The sequence below is a fragment of the Pygocentrus nattereri genome, chromosome 14 (genome assembly GCF_015220715.1).
Source record: "Pygocentrus nattereri isolate fPygNat1 chromosome 14, fPygNat1.pri, whole genome shotgun sequence".
NCBI classification, from domain to species: domain Eukaryota; kingdom Metazoa; phylum Chordata; class Actinopteri; order Characiformes; family Serrasalmidae; genus Pygocentrus; species Pygocentrus nattereri.
Genome location: NC_051224.1, coordinates 28,221,066 through 28,246,424, shown reverse-complemented (window position 1 = coordinate 28,246,424; position 25,359 = coordinate 28,221,066). Strand labels below are relative to the sequence as shown.

The window sequence follows — 25,359 nt, the reverse complement described above, 5'->3', positions numbered from 1 at the left end:
AGATGCTCCAGATGAGGCCATGCCCTAGCAGTTTCTGGACTTGGTATGTGTGTTAGATTAGCAAGGATCAATTCACGTGTGCACACTGTTGGCACGGTGATCTTCCTAGAGGAAAACAACCCTCTTATTTGCAGGCCTTTGAGTCTTTTACAGGATATGATTGTCCCTTTTGATGACATTGTAAATAGTTTCAGGTTCACTTGTTCTGTGTTTGACTTTAGAACATCTGCCACTTTCTCAAGAATGAATGAAGAGTCACTTTGTGAATCTAGCAGAGCATATACCAAAATCTCTTTGTTTGAATCACTTGATGTTGACACATAGACAGGCACTATTGCTGAGGTCTGGGTGCTACTACCATCTTGCACAACTTGTTGGACATGGTTTCTTTGGCGATGCGTTGTACTTGTATTGAATCTGACTTTCTTTCTTTACTATAACTTTTTTCCTTAGAAATGTTCTATCTTTTGATCCTGTTCTTGTTTTGAGCACTCTTCGTGTAGGCATGTGTCTTTTTGAACAGGTGTTGCAGACCATCCATTTACTGCAGCTCTTGGATTGATGTCCAGGGCTCAAACAGCCAAAACACAGTCTCTTACCTTTTAATAAATTTAACTCTGTCAGTGACTGGCCTTTCAAAGAATTTGTCACACTTGTGAACTCCATGTCCTAATTTCTTACAGAACACACATGTGACTATGTTCCTTTCACTGGAGGTGATTGTGAAGGTTTTAGCACCTACAGCTTGGTTCTTGAAGGACATGTTCTGATTCTTGCCTTGTCAAGTTCACTTCGCCGTACTGTGTGGTAAGACGTTACAGGATTGCAAGGTATACTTGCCTCCATTGTTAGGAATGTCACAAAATAACTGAAGTTTGGAAACTTTCCATGTTCCAGTTGGTATTGAGTGGCCTTTTGATTCCATCTGGACCTTAACCAGTCAGGTAACTTGGCAGTAAGGCTTTGATTCTCAAGTCCATTATTGAGGACATGTAGATTCTCATTGTGAATCATAGCACATTCACAGCTGCATAGAAAGTCCACAAAATTTCTTAACTCTGTACTCTCCCTTGGGGCTAATTTTGGCCATGTATATAATTTGTCCCGAAAGGCTTTGGCAATTACAAAAGGCTGGCCATATCGTTCATTCAGCAGGTTCCATGCTAGATTATATGAATCGGAAAATGTCCTAAGTCCTCTCTAGCTGCTCCGGCAATATATTTCTGAATAAAGAAGATTTTCTCTGAAGTTGGAATATTTTTCCTCTCAATTAGTGTCTGAAAGGATGTCTTCCAATGATAAAACTTGAGAGGATCCCCACTAAATATTGTAGATTGTATGTGAAATATGAAAAATGATGCAGAGTTTGATAGTTCAGTTCCTTTTCTCCTATGCCTTTACTGTAAAACTGCAAAAATACAAATAGATGCTCATACATGTCTCAATGAAGTGCACATTCTTACAGAATATGAATCTCACTTACATGCTCGACAGTAACTGGGACCATGTTAATTCAGGCACCATTACAGAAGCAAAGAGAAATCGTTTTTAACAGAAAGTTACAAAGCACGTTGCTTGTTCTCATAGGTATACATATGACATAAAGTAAAAAGACAACAAGTTATACTTATTGCCACTGCCAACATGGCGAAAGGAGTGCTTTTAAAAGAAAATGAGAATAACTGTGACTTGAACGTGAGGCGGAAATGGGCGAACTATGACTTTCTTATCCACTACGAGAACCGGAAGTGAATATGAACCCGCATATTATGAAGTGAATAAGCCGTAGTGGCCAGTAGGCGGCGCTCTAAGACCGCAAACAACACATAAGACGTGCGCTTATACAAACTGCATTCGAGGTTCACTGAGATAATGACATTTACTTTTGAACCAATGTTATTTTTATTTCAAAGTAAAGATTGGGTTCAAAATCTGATTGCAACTTCTCATATTGGTTAGTTTCTGACATGAGACAAAAACAAGGGTTCTCATCGATTCGTGTAGACTGGCTGAAGCTGGAGGCCTGTAGAGGTCTTGTAAAGTAATTCATTAGAAAATATAATCAAGTACATGTAGACTTCCAATTACCTGTCTTAGGCCTTCTGCTTAGTCCCACAGGATGAATTTTTTTTCACTGCATCCATAGTTTAGTATTTGAAAATAAAGGTTCTCCCAGGCCCATAGAGCCATTGTGTGAAGCACTCATCCAGTATTGGCCATATAAAGTACCCCAACACTCTATTAGGACTTAATACATGCTGACTTTATCTGAAAGTTCTTAATTGTTAGTCAAACTCATGTTTATTTCAAAGTAAAGGTGAGGTTCATCACCTGACTGGAACTTCTAATATCAGTTAATTCTCAGTACAAGCCCTGACCAAGTCCAATCCTGCTTAGATTCTTACATGAGATGAGACCAAGGGTTCTCATAGAGTTGTACACATTGGATGAAGCTGGACGCTTACATAGGTCTTTCTAAATTTATTAAGTTAAATATGTAATCAAGTGCATGCAGACTTCCAATTAACTGTCTAAGGCCTTCTGCTTAGTCCCACAGGATGAACTTTTTATCACTGTATCCATAGTTTAATTTCAAAATAAAGGTTTGGTGGAAAAGCTTTAAACTGCTGAAAAGGCAGCATGGCCTCCCGACAAGTCACTGATATGGAGCAGCCTTGCTTAGCTTGAGAGATCAATCAAGCCCAAAGGCGCCCAGCCCCATAGAGCCACTGTGTGAATTGGTCATCCAGTAATGGCCATATAAAGTATCCCACCGCTCTATTGGGACTTAATACATGCTGACTTTATTTGAAAGTTTTTCATTGTAAGTCAAACTCATGTTTATTTCAAAGTAAAAGTTGGGTTCATGACGTGACTGTAACGTCTAATATCAGTTAATTTTCAATACAAGCCCTGACCAAGTCCAATACTGCTTAGATTCTTACATGAGATGAGACCAAGGGTTCTCATAGAGTTGTACACACTGGATGAAGCTGTAAGCTTATATAGGTCTTTCTAAACTTATTCAGTTAAGTATGTAGTCAAGTACATGCAGACTTCCAATTAACTGTCTTAGACCTTCTGCTTAGTCCCACAGGATGAAATTTTTTTCACTGCATCCATAGTTTAGTATTTGAAAATAAAGGTTTGGTGGAAAAAGTTTTGAACTACTGGAAAGGCAGCATGGCCTCCCATCCAGTCATTGACCAGGACCAGCCTTGTTTAGCTTGGTAAATCAATAAAGCCCAAAGGCTCCCAGGCCCATAGAGCCATTGTGTGAAGCAATCATCCAGTATTGGCCATATAAAGTACCCCAACACTCTATTAGGACTTAATACATGCTGACTTTATCTGAAAGTTCTTAATTGTTAGTCAAACTCATGTTTATTTCAAAGTAAAGGTTAGGTTCTTCACCTGACTGGAATTTCTAATGTCAGTTAGGTTTCAATACAAGCCCTGACCAAGTCACTCATGCATAAATGAAATTTACTGAAGTTGTTTTGCAGAGGCTTTATGAGGAATGAAGGCTGCAAAGTTTCAAGATGAACATGTGACATTATTCCCCACCCAGTGCAAAGAGACATCACATCATGTTGTGTCTTTGTTTGCAAGGTATGCTTTCATTAGGTACTGTAACAAATGTATTATGTGGTCATATAAATGAGGAAAGTCCATTGCCTTCTTTTTACTCAGTTTGCTGGTCTTGCAAGACCAGCCTATCACCTTCTTAAACACAGACAAGGCAGTTAATCTCATAAGGAAAGAAATGTCATTAACTCTTCTGCAGGAATCAGGTAAACAATACTAAAAGTTAAACCAGTCACAAAATGCAAATGTTTACATTTTTTTCTGGACGTGATTGTTTAAGTACTGAAAAGACGTACAAGTGTTTTGTTCTGTGTGGACTACTGCTACTGATAGTCAGATATAAATGGTTATAGATGTGAGTGGTTCACCCATATCTCTAAAAGTTCCTCAAAGGGAACAATTACAATAACTGTTCTTGACTTTGCAATACATTTTTCTATGTATTCTTGTTCTAATATATAAAACAATATAGTGTGTGTAACAGATTTACATGTAAATATAATCTGTTCACTTTTGTAGAAGATTTAACTGATCTCTTGTCACTTCTGTGGTGAAAAGATCAACCCAAGTGATCCAGTGTTCCCTCCTGAATGGGTAATGCGGAATTATCCGTTTTAAAGCATTATAACAGGGATGTCCAATTTTATCCAAATAAGGCTGGCTGCAGGTTTTCATTCTGAATAAGCAGGAGCACACCTGATTCTATTTGTTGTATCACTTGGTTTCAGTCCTGATCAGGTGTGCTCCTGCTTAACTGAAATCAGCCTATCATGGATAAAATCAGACACCCTGCTTTAGTTTTTAAACCAACAATTAATACCTGGGTTTAATTTGGCTCTTTGATTGTCGTATGGCATTAAGTGATAATTTGAAATTGTAATTGTTTGATTATTCAGATTGCTTGTGATGGATGTGGCAGATGGTTGCACCAGTTGAGAACCCACAAGCAGAAGACTTTTATTGCTCAACATGTGTAGCAAACTAGACATAAGATTAACTGAGACAGTATTTCATTTTTGAATATAATACTTTGCATTGCACTTTAATTTAACTGCACTTTATTTGTCTATACTACTATTTAAGTTGACTCTCTGTAGTATTTAAAGTGTGTAAATTTAACTTTACATAATTTTTTTTTGGCTTGTTACATATATTTGCATGATTGCACTATATGCATAATTACTATTGAATTGCAAATTAAAATCTCTTATTCTCTAAATCTCTAAACTTTTTTTTACCTGTAGCTTGCCTGGTATGACAGTGATGCACTGTTGACATTGGGGACATTTTATAAGGGTAAAAAATAACTTTTTATTATAAGGGGCAATTGCATTCCCACTTATTTACTTACATTAAACATGGTAATGAATAACATTTAATTTAATACAATTAAAGTGTCAAGAAACATTGCAGTGTAGTACACCTGGTTGTAGTAGTAATTACCTTTGAGAAAATCCACACAAGTAAGGTAAAGATTGCCAAATATTACAGGAAATTACTTTTTTATTCCATTTTTTATTCCAGTGACCCATCATATGGTAAAAATTTTTAAAAGAAACTCACTGACTAAAATTATCTTGCTCAAAAATAGATTTTCAGCAGCATTATTGCAATTTAAATCCGCTCCAGTTGGAATATATAAGGGGAAACCACTTTTGTCAGACTCTGGATAAAGATGTTCCCCCTGTATTCTCAGTGTAAAGGTGGTACATTATCAATAAAAGCTACTGTAAAGACAAATCACATCAGTACCATAGCAGTAAGCCTTCAGCCTCAAAGACTACAGGGAAACTAACTTTCTAGGTGAACTGAGATGAGTAGCATAACAATAATAACACAGACGAATTATTGTGCTGTGTAATGCAGTTTATTTATTTCAGCAAGAAATGTTTCAAATCTATTCACACAACTTAGAGAGACTGATGAGGGTATGAGATGTAAATACACCTTAATCACTGAAGTCTGAACAAGAGAGCATGTCTGCATGTCCATCCATCCATGGCCTCAGATTTGGAGGTACTGATCCTCATCCCGGCCGCTTCACACTTGGCTGCAAACCGATCCAGTGAAAGCTGAAGTTCACGGCCTGATGTCCCCAATAGGACCACATCATCTGCAAACAGCAGCGATGTGACCCTGAGGTCACCAAACCGGACACCCTCCATCCCCTGACTGCGCCTAGAAATTCTATCCATAAAAATTATGAATAGAATCGGTGACAAAGGGCAGCCCTGACGGAGTCCAACTCTCACTGGGAACAAGTCTGACTTACTGCCGGCCATGCAAAACAAACTCCTGCTTTGTTTGTACAGGGCCTGAATGGCTCGTAGCAAAAAGCCATGTACCCCGTACTCCCGAAGCACCTCCCACAAAATACCCCGGGGAACACAGTCGAATGCCTTCTCCAAATCCACAAAGCACATGTGGACTGGTTGGGCAAACTCCCATGAACCCTCCAGAATCCTGGAGAGGGTAAAGAGTTGGTCCAGTGTTCCACGACCAGGGCGAGGAGCAAGGAGATTGGACCCAGAGCCCAAGCTGTGTGTTGAGGTGAGCCCAACTATATCTAGCCAGTATCTCTCAACCTCGCGCACCAACTAAGGGTCCTTCCCCGCCAGTAAGGTAACGTTCCAAGTTCCAAAAGCCAGTTTCAGCAACCAAGGATCAGAACGCCAAGGCCCACGCCTTCGGACACTGCCCGATCCACAATGCACCACACCCCTACTACTGCCCCTCCCATCGGTGGTGGGTCGATGGGAGGGGGGACTCATGTAGCTCCTTCGGGCTGGGCCCGGCCGGGCACCATGAGTGAATGCCCGGCCACCAGACGCTCGCTGGCGAGCCCCTCCCCCAGGCCTGGCTCCAGGGTGGGGCCCCGGTAACCCTGATCCGGGCAGGGTACACAAGTCCTGCTTTCTTGTTTTCATAGGGGTGGTTATGGATCACACTTTGTCTGGCCTGTCACCTAGGACCAGTTTGCCATGGGTTTGCCCTACCAGGAGCTTTTGCTCCAGACAACATAGCTCCTAGGATCATTCAAGCACACAAACCTCTCCACCACAATAAGGTGGTGATCCATGGAGAGGGTTTCTGCATGTACAATGATTAAATCAGAAATGGCGCATTAAATCTAACTTGTTACTAGGAGTAGCTGAAAATGGAGCCAAAGCTAGTATTAGCAAGAAACCCCACGTAGTTAGTGTTGGAGTGTTAAAACATCTACTAACAATACATTTTATACTTTAAAACATGTTTAAGTACAAGTCCATTTACCAACAGCGTGATAATCTGTTTACCACGAGAAACAGGGCGAAATCACTGTACAAACACAAACTAATTAAGCCAATCAGAGGAGCAGCAACGGAAGACTTCATGATTTTGACATGAGGGGGGAACATGTATAGACTGAGCCTAATCTTGGCATCAGTCCATGCTATAAAACTGCATCATCCTAGCAGGGGTGTAGCACCAAATTCTGGGCCCTATGCACAAGCAGTGCTCACGGGTCACCTCAGTCCCCAGTAATTGACCACTGATGGGTCTTCTTGGTGGCAAAATCATTGATGAGGTCCTTGAAGTCCAGTTTTCTTGGAAACTGACTTTCAATGGAGAGAAGGTCAAGGCTGTTCACTTTATCCTGGCTCATTGTTGATCTTAATTATTTATTAACCAGTTTCATCTTGCTGAAAGCCTGCTCACCACCAGCAACAGTTACAGGTAAAGTACAGAAAATCCTCGATCCTGTGCATATTTCTCCAAAAATGTTCTGTAGCTGCAGCTTATATAAGGCGTTAAGGAGCTGAAGAGGGGACAGGTTATAAGGAAATGTGGCATTATATACTTCTCAATTTCAGCCGTGAAATCTTTTGGGTATATTCTTGTCAGAGTCTGGCATGTTGTTTTTATCTGTTCTTCTGACATATCCCCCAACCTCAGAAGAGGTGCAAAAGATTTGTATATGGTGGCAATAGTCTGGAACCTTGCACTCAGATCACTGGTGATGCTATCAATTGCTACAAAAACACATTGTCTCTGAAAACCTTCTCTGCACTACACTCATCCTCTTCACTACTCTCATCAGGCATTAATTTCCTTTTGCGTTTCTGCTTCTCTTCCCTCTTAAATTGAGCAGGGATCTCCTTGGGCTACTAAGGAGGCTTCAGTGTGAAGGGAGTCCCATTTATCACAAATAGCCTGTATTACCTCCTGTAAAGCCTTGATATTTGCAGCCTGAATATCCAAAAAAAAAATCCCCTGCCAGAAGGACCAGGTTTCGATTTTCAATGCACTGTAGTACCTTTACCCACACAGAACTACTGCATCAAAGGTCTTGAAATAATTGTTTAGGCCATTTGCCTCAGACTTGGCTTCACTTGTAAGGTTGCATGCGTCTAATACACCTTCTAGTGCCACCAGAACAGAGGGTAAATGAGTGGCCACAACTTGCACAGCGGCAATCCGTGCACCCCATCAAGTGTCAGACAGACAATGAAGAGAGCATCCAGTTTCTTTCTTCAAGATTGTCCATCGCTCTGGACTAACACTGAAGAAATTGTAGAGGCAATTAACATTACCAAAAAATGTTGTAACCTCCTGACATGATCCAGCTGCATGTACTCCCACCAAATTTAGGGTATGGGATGCACAGGGGAAGTATATCGCAAACAGATTTGCTTTTAGAATTTGAGTTTGCACGCCTTTGAGTTTACCTGACATGTTGGCTCCATTATCATAACCTTGTCCTCTACGGTCCTCTAATGGTATGCCACTGTCTTGCAGTACAGCTTGAATAATTTCAGAAATGTCATTGCCTGTCTTTTTATAAAAGTCTTTAAATTGATAGAATCTCTCAGTTATCTTCCAAACACTGCTTTAAACATCATGATGCACATATCTTAACAGTACATTCTGTTCAGTGTAATTTATATCTGGTTTTGAGTCACATATCACAGAGTAATAGATTGCAGTTTCTCTTTCTGCAAGGATGGTGTTGAGCACTTTTGGCACCAGTGAACTCATTCTCTATCTAGGGACTCAGGATAGTGTGTTAACCTTGACCCTACCTTCTTTTGCCTTACTTTCTCCAAGTGCTCTTATAAAACTGAATCATAACGTGCCAGCAACTCTAAAGTGCCTAGAAAGTTTCCATTGTGTACATCATCTAGATTTGAAGTTTCTTAATGCTAAATGAAGGGTCATATCCAAAAGCCTCTCAAGAATCATTCTGTTCTTTTCTGTTTCTGTCTGTATTTGTTTCTGAATGTGACCGTCAACTCCTGTTCCAGACAAGAATGAATGCTGAAGGCTTTTCCATTTCAAATAGCATTCCTTATGAGGCATGTTTTGTGTTCTGGTAATTTCCTGTACGTTCTTTGCCATTTAATATCTGATCATTTTACACCAACCTTGCTGTTGAGAACACTTTTGGGTGGCTTTTTCAGCTCGTGAGAAAACAGAAGGCATGGGATGCAATACAGAGCCTCTGCACTTTCACTATAGATTAGCCAATCTCTTTTGATTTTCTCACAGCCATTGGCCGATTTTGCAAATTGAAGGTAGTTAGGAAATGGTTTCACTTCCTGGTCTTTGGCTGTAATTTTTTATTAGTTTTTTTTCTTTGCTTGCCAATCTGCATACTATTTTCTCTCTCTTCATTAGTCAACTTCTCTGGCCATAGTGCCAGCGAATACACTCTGGCATACACTCTGGCATACACTCCTTGGCTTCCCTGACTACTTTCTGACCTCTCTTCATCCCTTTCACTTTTCTCAGAACCTTCTCTGCTTTCACTTCCTACAATTGCTTCATCCTATATCACATCTTCTCTATCTACCTGGACAGACCCCTATACAAGCATGAAGCATATGATAGATATTAGCAGGCAATTCCAATGTAGCCTAATGGATGTGATTGAACATGCTTAATATTTAAATATTTTGTGTAAAACTTCCTCAAATTTCATATAATCTCTTGCATCATAAAAACTATGTGGAATTTTATTTTTCTTATGGATGTGACAAAAAAAGTCAACTTTGGATGGAATTGCCTTTAGTCTCTTATTCTAAACACAGAGCACGAATTTAATGTTACTAAATACATTACAGTGTAAATAGCTAAAATGATGTGCTTTCATTTTAAACTATAGGCTCACCTTGTCTCAAGTCCACAGTATCAGAGGATGAGGGGTCTGTTGCTGCATCACCCTCTGTGACAATTTCTGAAACTTGTGCCATGCTTTTCACAAGTTGGCTTTTCTACTAAATTGACAGCCTATCCTTATATACCTATGACATTGAGCCTATATTATGGCCAAATAATAAACATTAATTTAATTTTCAATTGGTATACTGTTGCAATTGAGTGGTATGGAAACAAAAAAATATTTAGAGTTTACCTAAGATTACAGATAAGGCATCATGTTGTTTCTAATTTTGTGTTATGCTGTTTTTAGCACTGTCAATCTCAGTGGTATTGAAGCAATTTATAACCACAGGAGTTCATTTAATGTATGCTATTTGCTTTCACATTTGGGCTCCTCTTTCTTGGAAAAGACGTTTGTTAGCAGTTGCTTTCATTTCTTTTTTTTTCTCTTTTCTGCTTCTCTTTTCTTTTCTGAAAACTTAGCTTTCTTGGGCATCATCTTCCAACACAGATAATGCGCACTGCTGCTTCAGCAGAATGATCCCTAAGTTAAATGTGCCTATTTAAAAAGCCCGGTGAAGGTAGACTAAACCATTTTGTGCAAGGGGTGAGGGTGCCTGTCCTCAGACACTGTATGTAGGCTAGGACACACAATTCAATCCATCAATCAACCAATTTATTTACCCAAAATATTAAATTTACATTAGTTTGCAATGTTGATCATTAAATGATATTAATATTTAAAGGAAAATAAAATTCCAGACTCCTCAAACCACCCCCCCCCACACCCCCATTGGGGCCTGGTAACCCAGCCCCTGGCTGTAATGACCAATAGACAGTACTGTATCTTGCACAAAGATCAAATACCATAGTTGTAATAAGTTTCATTTACATTGTCTTCTTCTTCTTCTTCTTCTTTTGGCTGCAGCCTTTAGGGGTTGCCACAGCAGATCATCTGCCTCCATCTTGCCCTATCCACTGCCTCCTCTACTTTTACACCAACCATCTCCATGTCCACCTTCACTACATCCATAAACCTTCTCTGAGGTCTACCTCTTCTCCTTCTACCCGGCAGCTCCATCTCCAGCATTCTTTGCCCAATATATCCACTATTCCCCCTCAACAAATGTCCAAACCATCTTAATCTGGCCTCTCTGGCTTTATCTCCAAACTGCTCCACCTTCACTGTCCCTCTGATCTGCTCATTTCTAATGTTGTCCATCCTTGTCACTCCCAACGAAAATCTCAGCATCTTCATCTCCGCCACCTCCAGCTCAGCCTCCTGTCTTTTAGACAGAGCCACAGTCTCCAAACCATACATCATAGCAGGACGCACTACTGTCTTGTAAACCTTCCCTTTCACTCTAGCTGCTATCCTTCTGTCACACGTCAGCCCTGACACTCCATCCACCAGTCTCCACCCACTCCATCCTGCCTACACCCTCTTCTTCACCTCTTTTCTACACTGTCCATTGCTCTGGATGGTTGACCCAAGATATTTGAAGTCATCCTCCTTTATGACCTCTACTGCTTGCATCTTTACCTTTCCACCTGCCTCCCTTTCATTCACACACATGTATTCCATCTTGTCTCTACTAACCTTCATTCCTCTCCTCTCCAGTGCAAACCTCCACCTCTCTTCCACCTGCTCTCTACTCTCACCACAGATTACAATGTCATCTGCAAACATCATGGTCCATGGAGCCTCCTGCCTGACCTCATCTGTCAACCTTTCCATCACCATTGCAAACAAGAAGCTGATCCCTGATGTAACCCTACCTTCACCTTGAAACCATTTGTCACTCCAACTGCACACCTCACCACCGTCTCACTATCCTCATACATGTCCTGTACCACCCTAACATACTTTTCACCTACACCTGACTTCCTCATACAGTACCACAGTTCCTCTCTTGGCACCCTATCATATGCCTTCTCTAGATCCACAAAGACACAATGTAGCTCCTTCTGACCTTCTCTGTACTTCTCTACCACCACTCTCAATGCAAAAATTGTATCTGTGGTACTCTTTCTGGGCATGAACTGCTGCTCACTGATCTCAACAACTCTTTCCCATACCTTCATAATGTGGCTCATCAACTTTATACCTCTGTAGTTACTGCAGCTCTGCACATCACCCTTTTCTTAAAAATGGGGACCAGTACACTGCTCCTCTCTCTCTCGTTTTCCTCATTCATTAGTTCTTCAAATCTACTCAACACTCTCTGTTCACTCACTAGTACATTTCCCTTTCTATCCTTTATCAGCCTAACCTGCTGTACATCCTTTCCAGCTCTATCTCTCTGTTTAGCCAAATGATACAAGTCCTTTACTCCTTCTTTACTGTCCAGCCTCTCATACAGCTCATCATAGGCCTGAGCCTATGGGCCTTTGCCACTATTCTTTTCGCTATGCAACTAGCCTCACAGTACTCCTGCCTACTTCCTTCATCTCTCTGGTTATCCCACTTTTTCTTAGCTGCCTTCTTCTTCTGAATACTCTCCTGGACTTCCTCATTCCACCACCAACTTTTCTTGTCTTCTTTCCTCTGACCAGACGAAACACCCAACACATTTTTGCCAGTTTCTCTCACCACCTTAGCTGTAGTTTCCCAGTCCTCAGGTAGCTCCTCACTGCCCCCAAGGGCCTGTTGCAATTTTTCCCTGAACTGCCTGCAACGATCCTCCTCCTTCAGCTTCCACCATCTAATCTTTGGCTCTGTCTTCACTCTCTTCCTCTTCTTTGTTTCTAATCTCATTCTACAGACAACCACCTTATGCTGCCTTGCTACACTTTTCCCTGGTACCAATCTCCTTTAGGTGGCATCTCCTGCTAAGGATATAATCCACCTGTGTGCACCTCCCTCCACTCTTGTATTTCACCCTGTGCTCTTTCCTCTTCTGAAAATACGTGTTCACCACAGCCATTTCCATTCTCTTTGCAAAATCTACAACCATCTGACCTTCCGCATTTCACACCATACATAGCCAGCACCTCTTCATCCCCTTTGTTCCCTTCACCAACATGTCCATTGAAGTCTGCACCAATCACTAATCTCTCCTCTCTAGGGACACCATCTACCACTTCATCCATCTTACTCCAAAATTCCTTTCTCCTCTAACTGACAACCAACCTGTGGTGCATATGAACTGACCACATTCAAAATTACACCATCAACCTCCAACTTCAGGCTCATGATCCTGTCTGACACTCTCTTTACATCCAGAACACTATTCACAAGCTGCTCCTTTAGGATTATCCCTACTCCATTTCTCTTCCTCTCTACACCATGATAGAACAGTTTGAATCCACCTCCAATGTTCCTGGCCTTGCTTCCTTTCCATCTGGTCTCCTGGACACACAGAATATCTACCTTCCTTCTCTCCATCATGTCTGCAAGCTCTCTGCCTTTACCAGTCATTGTCCCTATGTTCAGAGTCCCTACTCTAACCTCTACACTCCTGCCTTTCATTCTCTCTCGCTGCCTTCTAACCTGCCTTCCTCCTCTCCTCTTTGATGGTCTTCGACCTACAGTAGTCCAATTTCTACCGGCACCCTGCTGGTCAACAGCACCGGGCCTCGACTGATCCGGTATGGCAATCATATTTGTGATCCGCATGATAGTTTAGCACAAGTTTCATGCCGGATGCCCTTCCTGACGCAACCCTCACCATTTATCCGGGCTTGGGACCGGCACCAGAAGTACACAAAGTACACCCCTACTGGCTGGTTTCATTTACACTGTCCAACAACTAAAAAAAAGGCACTTGATTGATTGCAAAGAGAAAATCATGTTATCATTAGATGCTTCCAAACACACCTTCATCTCCAATTGAAATGCAGATAACTCCAGTACGTTCATTTCTGGCCTCTCTGCTGAACTACAATATATTTAGAAAAATGTTTCTGCCTTCACACACTTATGAAATTGAGTGAGATCCTATTCTTGATCTTAGGGTTTAATATAATGTCGGCCCACTCTTTGCAGCTATAACATCTTTAACTTTTCTGGCAAGGTTTTACACAAGGTTTAGGAGTGTGATAATGTGAATTTTTGACCATTCTTCCAGAAGCACATTTGTGAGGTCAGACACAGATGTTGGCCAAGAAGGCCTGACTTGTAGCCTCTAATTCATCCCAAAAGTGTTCTATCTGGTTGAGGTGCAGGCCAGTCAAGTTCTTCCATACCAAACCTGCTCATCAATGTCTTTATGGACCTTGCTTTGTTCACTGGTGCACAGTCATGTTGGAACAGGAAAGAGGCCATCCCCAAACTGTTCCCACAAAGTTGAAAACATGAAATTGTCCAAAATCTCTTGGTTTGCTGAAGCATTAAGAGTTCTTTTCATTGGAACTAAGGGGCCGAGCCCAACTTCAGTAAAACAACCCCACACTATAATACCCCTCCACCAAACTTTATGCAGACAATTACCATTCTCCTGGCAACCATCGGATTGCCAGAAGGAGAAGCATGATTCGTCACTCCAGAGAACACGACTCCACTGCTCTAGAGTCCAGTGGCAGCGCTTTACACCACTGCATTCGACGCTTTTCATTCCAAAGGCTTGAATGCAGCTGTTCAGCCATGGAAACCCATTCCATGAAGCTTTCTACACTGTTCTTGATCTAACTGAAGGCCCATGAAGTTTGGAGGTAGTGAGTGACTCTACAGAAAGTTGGCAGAGTCAACTATGACTATGCACCTCAGCATCCGCTGATCCCACTCTGTTATTTTATGTGACCTATCACTTCATGGCTGAGTTGCTATCGTTCTCAGTCGCTTACACTTTGTTATAATGCCACTGACAATTGACTGTGGAATATTTATTGATTAAATTTCATGACTGGACAGGTGGCATCCTGCCATGGTACCATGCTGGAATTCATTATTTCACAAAAGTTTGTAGAAGCGGTCTGCATGACTAGGTGTTGGTTTTATACACCTGTGGAAGTAATTGGAAAACCTGAATTCAATGATTTGGATGGAAGAGTGAAGACTTTTGGCAGTATAGTGTATGATGCTGCCCTTACTCTGAATATACTCCAACTACTTCTTAGGTATTTCTTAGGCTATTGTAATCTACTTGTAAACTCTTACTGAAGTCTTGACTATCATGTTATTTTTATCTGTAATACTGACTGCTCTTTCAGCTCTCAGGTCATGAAAGGCAACAATTGTCCTCTTCTGGGAGTTTCTGGGATTTAACTGTTCCAGTAACAAATTCATTTATTGATTTGATTGGTTGACTGACTAATTTAATAGACAGCCATTTACATTGTGTCCAAAAGCATCCAGGCATCCCTTCTAACTAGTGAATTAATCTACTTTAGTGGGCATCCATTGCTGACACACGTCAGTTGCACACACATGGCCACATGAGCCTAAAGTCACTATGTCCAGTGCCAAGCAACAGCTATGCTCTAGCTTTGGGCTTCAGAGCAGTGGAACTGTTCTCTGGAGTGATGGATAACTCACCACGCCTTTAGCATGAGCTGAAGTGGTGTGATCCAGAACTAAACATCAGATTGTATCCACATTGATTTTTCATACAACACATGACATTAAGTCTGATTTTTGTAAATTGGATCCAGACTACATTTGGAAGTTGTTAAAAATGCATTTCTGATCAGAGTTTTACAGATGTGTCTCAGTCTGAACAATCATATTGGGTTTGAAATTGTCTATGTCATTTGCAACATGACAAATAATGATAGTGTCAAGTCCAGAGTGAAGGAAGTGCTGGGATTCAAGAGGAGCAACAAAGATTCATGCTTATGCCATAGAATTTTGAAGAGCACCTCCATCTCTCCTGTCTCCGCGTTTGAAATCCATGTCACCAGTGTAGACTACCTGTGTAGTTACTGATGCCGACATCCTTACCAGCGCAAACCATGCATGTAGATTAGTGATGTCTGTATACACAAATGTGATCTAATCACTGCGAAAACAGTCCAATCAATACAATTTGCCTTCATTCTGAACATAGCCTAATTGTGGCTGAATACAATCAAATCTTCACAGCAATGTTCCATCATCTACTGTTAAACCTTCTGCGAAGATTAGAGGAGGGACAAACTCTATCCGAGTTACTAACTTTCAGAAGACCTGCTGGATGAGTAGGTGGCTATAAACTTTTGGTCATAGTCTGTGTGACTGTCCACCTGTCTCTCTGTCTGTATATTTATCTACTGTATCTATCAGTCTATTTATATATCTCTCTATTTTCCTTGCAGTATTTTTAAGAAAACAAATGGCTAGCAGTTTTTTAGCGAGCAGTAAGTCTGTCTATATATTTTCTTTTTATTGTACTTTGCAGTTTTATTTAGCAAACTTATTTACAGTACAATTTATCTTCCCCCTCCTTTTGCTACACATTTGTGCTTTGTTCCCATTCCTTTGTGAGAAAAAAAAGATGTACTTGCTGAGTCATGTTTGCAATTTTGAAAAACAATAAAATCTATAATTATCCACCACTCTCTCTGTCACATGAAACTGTCATTGGGGTGGAACCCCCAAGGGTACATTTCAGTACCTTTGGTCAGGGAGCATAATTGTACCATAATCCATTGAAATTCTATTTTCTAAGCTGTATTGACTCCATATACCCTGTCTCTTCTCCAGGCTTTTAATTTTATTGTTCTGTTTTAAAACATTAGGTTATAAAAAGGTACAAACATGTACTTTTCACCTGTGAAAAATGTACTTATTTCACAATTAGACCTTAAAACCACTGGTGTACCTTTGAGGGAACATTTACATTGTTTGTACCTTGATGAACAAAAAGCCTTTATTTCTAATGGTGTGGTGAGTCAACAGGTAGTCAGTAATACACTCCATTGAGAGTGTACACAAAAGGCTGGTACAAGAATGGACATATCTTTTCAGAGCAGCCAGTCTGACCAGTTGCACAGCAAGACCTAAGTACAAAAGTCCATACAGCAAAATCAAAAGCATCAGAAAATGTCTGCTGTTACCGCATGAAGCCTTTGTGACAAAAATAACAACTAAGACCTAAATCAAGATTTTAAACAGTTTTATTTTCAACACATCTCAAACACAGAGTAAGCAAACCTAATACGAGGTACAACTGCTGATCAAAAAAGCACCACAAAATAAGAAAGATTTAAAGTCCATGTGAATTTATAATGGTTAAACATTTCCTTCTGTACTGAGACATTTCTGAGTGAAACATGGCATAGAGGGGATCTCTGAGCTAGCTTACTGGTTTTTGCACGTTGACAGATGGGAGTGGTTTGGGGGAAGGTGAAGCATATTAGTGGTAATAATTGTTTTATTGGATCCAGTAGTGCACAGTGACAATCAAAAATCAAAAGATGTTTTAGAGGCTGGTAAAAGTATTTACATTTTGATGAAAGATTTCAGGTAAATAAACATGGTCTCTTATGACCAGGAACATGAACCATCAAGGTGAAAAAAGTTCCATTTTGATTACAGGTCAGAGTGGAGTACACTGTGATGTGCATAACTTGAGAACTTCCCTTTAAAATTCCTTCCATTGTATGTGGTTGGCCTGGGATAGGGCTGAGGCACTCTGGCTGGGAAGCTAAGGAGAACCCCAGGGAACACAAACAGGGGCTAAACATGGGTTCAAATTGGAGATTTTATTTAAACATGAGAAACAAAACCAGACATTAACCACTTAGCAAGTTTTATTACACACTATACTCTATAATCTAAGAAAAGCTCCATTAGTTTGCATTGAAATCCCTGTAGTTACTGAAAAATAAGCCTTAGTATGTAATAACCGTGGAATATTAAGGGGTTAAACTGAAAATACAACCTGCTAAGGTTACTTACAAATTGAGTTTACATAGATTGGTCTCCAGCTAGCATTCTCTCTCCTTTCTCTCTCTTTACTGGCTTGGAGAGCCTCAGTTTATGAAGTATCCTGGTTCCCCCTTATGTAAGTACAAGCTGTCTATAATCATTGGAGCCTTACATATATGGCTTGGGGCTCTAGTGGCAGCTGCATCTCCAACTGACACACATAGTTAAGACAAACTAAACTGAGAAACCAGATGTGGTTCTTAGGTTCTTAGCACAGCTGCAACATATGTGATAGAGATTCATTTTGACACTTCAGTTCATCTATTAGACGTCAGCAGTGAGATCAGATTTAGAGAAATGTATGTACATAAAATTGTGTACATTCTCCAATGCAGATGCTTCTGAAGACTTGATGTACTGAATCTAATGTACTAATGTACTGATGTACTAATTTGTGATCAATTAGGATGTTGTATATAATTCAAAACTGATTAATGTAAGCAAATGTTAAATCCAAAGAGTGTGAAGACCTCTTACATAATATACTTAAGTAAGAGTCACTGCAAACATCTTTATTTAGACTAGTTGGTATGGTTTGGAGTTTGAAACTTTTTTTTAGGGTGAATATTTTTGCCTTTTGGCATAAAAGTAAAAAGGATTTTTTTTTTTTTTTTTTTTAAAAAGAAAAAGTAAACATGTAACTGGAGTACAACCATGTTGTTCTGTCATACCTGTCATGCTGGATATTCACTTCTACTGTCATTTATTTTTATCATATCATATTTTATCATTTTTATCATAAATAAACTGCAGAAGAATTGTTTTCTGCTGACTTTCGCTCATTCTCTGTACACTTTTCTGGCTTTGTGCTTTTTGAACAATTCAATGATGTCCTGACTTTGAAATCACCTGTAAGAACTTGCTGGTCCTTTTTTGTGCCTCATACATATCTACATGCATATGTAGTATGCACTAGTATGTGTAGAGTTTAAGCTGCTCTTCTACGTCTGCTTCAGTCACCTCACCAAATGTGTCCTGGTTATCCTTTAGCAACTTAAAGATGGCAGCTATCTGTTCCTGCTGAACCCTGTAACAAACACAGAGAACACACAAGCCAGGTTTGTATATTTAGATGTTTGGATTAGGGCTGTCACAATTACTCAATTCAATTCAATTACCTCATTTAAACAAACAAACAAACAAAACGTGCAAGTTCAATCCCCAGCAATGCCACAGCCATCAAAGCCTGCAAGTACAAGGGGGTTATTATGTGTCTCCTTCTACCGCCACATATGCCACGTTTACATGCAGCCTAATAATCTGACTAAAAGATAAATTGGAATACAGTATGTCCATGTAAACAGCTAAATCAGAATAGTCTGACTGAGGCCATTCTCATTGGTGCACTGGAGACGAAGTTTATGCTCTGAGCCTTAAAAGACGGTGGTGGGACGGGCATCCAGTTTATGTGTCTAGGAACATGATATCTTCCTCTCAGCCTTCTTTAATAAGGACATGTGAAGTATGTTTTTTTCTGAGTCTGACATCAGTTTAAAGCAAGTAAAAACACTGAAGCGGGTCGTGAAGTAAGGAGGCTCAAGTTAGTGGAGAATCCCGCGGAGGGAAAACTTTTATTTCACGAGACAAAAACGAAACTTAACTCGCTTCCAAAACAACAACTGAACTACTACCAACTAGTACCCCCCCTCGAGTCTCTTAAAGGGCTAGACCCCGTTGAGTGACTTAACGCCTGTCTGTTGCGGATTCGCTCCAGTCGCGAGTAGTAGCCCCTACACACGTCCCCCCAGAATCCGCGAAAACGGACATGTCCAACCGGCGAGGGGGCCGAACCAGACGTCCGGAACGGCTCGTCACACCCGGAGCCGGGGAAAAGGCCGGCCGCTCCCTGGGGCGTGCCGGGACAGTGCCTGAGGAACCTCCACGCTTCGCGGGCCGCCCAGTCTCCACAGTGCTGCCAGGAGCCAGGTGGGCCGGCTTCAGGCGGTCTACCGAAACGCTCACAGGAACGTGGACCTCTGGGTCCGACACCTGGTCCGCCGCCATTCGGGAGTAGTCGATGCCGAGGTGTACAGCGTCAACTGCCGCGCGGGAGAGACAGTCGGCCACAGGGTTGTCTTTTCCTGCAACATGCTGAACGTCCGTGGTGAACTCCGAGATGAAGGCCAGCTGACGTTGCTGACGGGAAGACCACGGTTCGGAGGACTTCGCCATGGCAAATGCCAAGGGTTTGTGATCCACAAATGCAACAAATGGACGGCCCTCCAAGAGAAAGCGAAAGTGGCGCACGGCCAAGTACAGGGCGAGCAGCTCACGGACAAATGTGCTAAAGAACGCCAGGGGTTGCCAAGCACCATCGACCCACTGTTCATGCACCGCGCCAACTGCATAGTCAGATGCGTCCGTGGTGATAGCAATGGGTGCATCAGGTGAGGGGTGCGCCAACATAGTCGCATCCACCAGCGCACGTTTGGCCGCATTGAAAGCCAGGAGCCGCTCGTTAGTCCAGTCTACTGCGTGTTTGGCCGCTTTGCCTTTGAGGGCTTCATACAGAGGGTGCATGAGACTGGCCGCGCGTGGGATGAAACGGTGATAGAAGTTCACCATTCCTAGAAACTCCTGCAGAGCTCTAACTGTCAGAGGGCGGGCGAAACACTGAATGGCTTCCACTTTAGTAGGGAGTGGAACGGCGCCGGCACTGGTGACGCGGTGACCGAGGAAATCGATGACCTGAAGCCCGAACTGGCACTTCGACGGGTTGATGATCAAACCGTGCTGATTGAGGCGCTCAAATAGGAGCCTGAGGTGGTGCAGGTGTTCCGACCTGGAGGTGCTGGCAACCAGAATGTCATCCAGATAAACAAAGAGGAATGGCAGGTCACGCAGGACACTGTCCATGAGGCGCTGGAACGTCTGGGCGGCATTCTTGAGGCCAAATGGCATGCGGAGGAACTCAAACAGGCCAAAAGGAGTGATCACCGCCGTCTTCGGGATGTCAGCGGGATGCACGGGGACTTGATGTTAGCCACGAACTAGGTCCACCTTGGAAAAGATGACTTTCCCAGCCAGACAGGCAGAAAAATCCTGCACATGAGGAATGGGATAGCGATCCGGAGTGGTGGCATCATTGAGTCGGCGGTAATCACCACATGGGCGCCAGCCTCCGCCCGGCTTCTGGACAATGTGCAGTGGAGAAGCCCAGGGGCTGTCGGACCTTCGCGCGATGCCTAGGCGTTCCAATGTGTCAAACTCAGCCTTTGCGACCGTGAGCTTGGCGGGATCCAGGCGCCTAGCGCGAGCGTGGACCGGCGGACCCGAAGTGGCGATGTGATGTTCGACTCCATGCTTGCTGCCATCTGAGGAGAACGTGGGGTCCGTCAGGCCCGGAAACTCCGCGAGGAGGCGCGAGAAGTCGTCTGAGACAAAAAACGCACCCGTCAGCTTGGAGGAGCCGAAACGGCTGAGTGAGCATGGTAAGGAGCTGAACGTCTCCGGGTTGACAAGGCGTCTGTTTTTAACATCAACCAGCAGGCTGTTGGCACACAGGAAATCGGCACCCAGAAGGGGGGTGGAAACCTTTGCCAGCACAAAAGGCCATGTAAATCGCTGCCCGCCAAAGCACAGTGGAATTGACCTCAGCCCATACGTGGGGATGGAGGTACCATTGGCGGCCTCGAGGGCGGGGCCAGCACGGCCTGACTTCATGTCCAACCCAGAGGCAGGCAGAACGCTCAACTGAGCGCCTGTGTCGCAAAGGAAACGGCGCCCTGACACTGTGTCTGTGAGGAAGAGCAGGCTGCTGGAATGGCCGACGCCCGTAGCCGCTAACAGGCGTCGGCCCTTGCGTTTCCCGGCTTCCCAAAACAGCAGGGAGGACGACATTTTTTAGCCTTGGCCCCAAACGTGCATGGTAGAAGCAGAAGGCTGGAGGGGGTTGGGGCATGGCTGCACATACCGGGGCGTCAGAGGGAGATGAAGATGCGTATGCCCGCGTGGCCGCAAGACCCTGCTTGGCGGAGAGGATCTTGTCGGCCTCTCTAGCCAAAGCACGAAGGTCTTTAAGAGTTGAGCCTGCTAAAGCCGCACGAACGTCGCCAGGCAGCTGCTGCAAGAAAAGTTCTCTGAATAGAAAACATGGCGGGTGGTCGCCCAGCAGAGACAACATGTGGTCCATGAGTTCGGACGGTTTTGAGTCGCCTAAACCGGGTAACGAGAGAAGCCTGCGTGCGCGCTCTGACTCGGACAACTCAAACGTCTGAAGGAGAAGTGACTTTAACGCTGCATACTTATCGCCTTCGGGGGGAGCCTGGAGGAAACTCAGTACTCTGGAGGCAGTGCTGCTGGTCAGGGAAGCGACGACGTAATAGAACTTCGTCTCGTCCTCCGTGATTCTCCGGATGGCGAACTGAGCCTCAGCTTGCGCGAACCAAATGGCGGCGTGCTGCTCCCAAAACTCCGGCAGCTTAAGAGCCACTGCGTGTGTTGTCATGTCGGAAGAGCTTCGGAGACGTCCGAAGAGGCGTCGGGGTCACCACTGAAGCGGGTCGTGAAGTAAGGAGGCTCAAGTTAGTGGAGAATCCCGCGGAGGGAAAACTTTTATTTCACGAGACAAAAACGAAACTTAACTCGCTTCCAAAACAACAACTGAACTACTACCAACTAGTACCCCCCCCCTCGAGTCTCTTAAAGGGCTAGACCCCGTTGAGTGACTTAACGCCTGTCTGTTGCGGATTCGCTCCAGTCGCGAGTAGTAGCCCCTACAACACAAGCACACCAACTGGAAACTCATTTCACTTGGACTGGACTGACGTGGTGTTCACTGTCATGGTAATGTTTACTCTAGGCTGTACACCAAGCATAGATCACTGCAGTCGTGTCGTCATTTTGTAAGGAACTCCGGGTCTAAGCCCCATTTCTCTAGGGGCAGAATGAATAGGGTTTTCCAAACAATTACTTCTATCACACCCTGTGTTAAATACAAGTGTTCAGAACCGGATATGTTTTGTCCTGTGAACATTCTTCTATTGAATATCACTGGATCCTCTGAATATATGAATATTGCTACAAAGACCTAAAACTGCGCACTGAATTCACGTTATTGGACTGGCTTTGGCAGTGAAAATTTCCATGTTCAGGCTGAGGGCAGGTGAGAAGTCTGAACAAAATCAGGTTTCACTGCAGTTCTCTGTTCTTCATCTGATGCTCACTGAAACATGATAGATCTCTCCTTTTCGCTTGATTTGAAGGTGATCTACAAACGGACCTGCACTCAGGCTAATCTAGTACAGACTTATCTTAATATCACTGCTGACCCGCTGATAAACTGATTTAGGCTCAGAATATCCTGATTATTATTATTTTAATGCCAGTAACATTTTACTGAGGGCATTCTCTAAGGACATTCGCCAGCGTTTTTGTTCGAAGAAACCAGCCGGTGAAAAAGAAGCTGAATTCAGCTTCATGGAGGGTTGAAAGGCCTGATATGAGGATGTTTCTCTATTTCTGCTTAACAGCTGAGTGACATTAACTTATTTTGCTGTTTACCAGAACCGACAGGTCAGTATTTTGTCTAGTTTGCAATGTTGTGATAGCTAGTCACAGCTTCTGCACCATTTAAGGTGGAACTGAAATAATGAAACATGAAACTGCAAAAAAGAAGAAGCTACATTCAGCCTCGTAGTTTTAACATGGGTACTATAAGGAGTTTTAGGCTATCAAAATATCCTAGCTAGAGGTTTTATTTATAAGTATACCCATAAATATGCGCTACAGTATAACATTTTGATAACATAGTACAACTCTTGTGCACCAGCTTGCCTCAGTTTTGTGTAGCATAGTATTACCTATAGCTCTTCATGACCTCGTAATTCAGAGGATGCTGGACAATATGGGCATCTGTCAGATGACATAATTGGCAGTTAGTTCTCCCCTCTATGTATTTGAGCTGCCTAATGATGTTACCAGGCCCATGCACAACCATTCTGGGGTGGGGAGAAAAAGCACATTAACATGGAGTAAACAATTTAATTTACTGTATATTACAATCAAAGCATTAATGCTGCTTTTTTATGCAGGGATTTCAACAAAGCCTTAGTGTTAATCAGTACTCTATTTAATCAATTTGTAGTATGAGGTTAAAGCCCTATGGTAGAAGATCCCAAAATCAACCAGTAAAGTATTTGCCATCTTTAGAAAGTTCTGCATGTATTGTTATTGATCAGTTAATTTTTGTTTTTAAAAATTCAAGATTAATTGATTAACAGTCAAAAGCTTTGTACATTTCAAATCTGATTTATAACATTACAGTGAGGTAATTTGTGCACCTGTTGCATTGCATAGAGCACGTCAATGAAAACCTAACTATGCCATCGAGTATTTCATACTACATACCACAAATTTCTTAAAGAAACAATGTTTTTATTTTTTTATTTTTTTATTTTTTAAATCAAATACTGCCATTTGTACACTGCTAGCTTTATGAACATGCTTGCTCATTAGCAATTAAAGAATGATCAGGAAAAATGGCTCACCCACCTGGATTTTTATTAATAATGTATTATAAAAGCCAATGAAACAAACAGAAAAGGGTCAATACATTTTTTTTTGCAGATATCATGGCAGAAAGTATCTTCGGTGAACAAAAACATTAATAACTTAAGATAACTGGTCACCATTACCTTTCATTCATTGTTAACCAGGCGATCATTTTTGGGTAAAACACAGCTTTAATGCACTTTGTGTCCTGCTAACTAAAATAGATAAAACAGGCAAATTTTTTACCTCCACAGTTTTCCCCTAATGGAGTTGATCAGTCAAGACAAGCCATGTTAGCAATGTATGTGAACACCACGAAGCTTATGCTCCACAAATTAGTACTGTGCAAACTGTATGCCTAAATATAGTTGTCACAAACTGCATCAAGATGTTCAGACATCTCAATAGACCAGCTTCTAACACAGTCTGACATACTGTTGCCTAAAATATGGACAAAAGTATGTTGCATAACTAAAAACAACAGATATGGGGCAAGGGGACATTAAGATTGTTACCCTTATTAGTCCCATGATGGGGAAATTTCACCTCCGCAATCTAACCCATCCATGCAGTGAAACACCACATACACATTGGGGGCAGCGAGCACACTTGCCCTTTCATAAATAAGAACTTTGCTAATATTTAGGCTCTTTGAGGTTGTTTGGTAAAGCTTGCTTTGTTACAGGCAAAAACGCAAGTCTGTACACAGAGAGAAACTTTGGTGGCTAGACAGCAAGATTTATTTTCCACAAGTATATGAAAGGTGCTGAGACAGTCAACAAAGGGTGATTCCTCCAGCAGTCTTGAAACGTAATTCTATGCAGATCCCTTCTCACATAACGCAAAACAGACAGGAAGACCAGGCGATGTTCCTTTCATTCTGCTTACTCAGCTACTCTGTAAGGGAAAAAAAAATACTTAGTGAAAAACAATTAGAATGCTTTGGTTTTGGAACAGTTAGTTTAAAAAAAAAAAATTGTAGTGGAATCACTTTACGTTTTGAGAAAGCAAGTTAGAATGGCACACTCACAAACCAGATAGTATTGTTAATCAGTATGCAAAAACGCTATGAAATTCACCTGTATTGGCATATAACTGCTGTGTGTGTGTGTGTTATATACATACATACATACACACACACATATACACACGTATATACACACACATATATTATGGTGTCTGAGGTTTAAAAAATACTTGGAAAACATCTGGTTCAACTGACTTACATTTGAAGTAAAGTCAAGTCTCCTTCTCTTTTAAAGTTACCATTTTGGAGATACAAGGTTTTG

At 42.1% G+C, this 25,359-nt stretch overlaps 1 protein-coding gene across 6 annotated transcripts in view; it reads right to left on the bottom strand.

The window, feature by feature from the left end:
- Positions 1-16,746: 16,746 nt before the first annotated feature.
- The window catches only part of si:ch73-366l1.5 (FILIA-N KH-like domain-containing protein), a 51,767-nt gene continuing 43,154 nt past the window's right edge, over positions 16,747-25,359 (bottom strand). For 3 of the 6 annotated variants that reach the window (XR_001858727.2, XR_005131385.1, XR_005131386.1), the window contains 2 exons: positions 23,380-24,967; positions 16,747-18,605 (listed from right to left, as the gene is read on the bottom strand). Coding sequence is in view for 1 of the 6 variants with exons in the window: in XM_017716971.2 (XP_017572460.1) it covers positions 18,491-18,605 (115 nt within the window). In the remaining 5 variants the exon portion in view is untranslated. The remainder of the gene's footprint in view (positions 18,606-23,379; positions 24,968-25,359) is intronic. The other 3 variants (XR_001858725.2, XR_001858726.2, XM_017716971.2) reach the window with 3 other exon arrangements.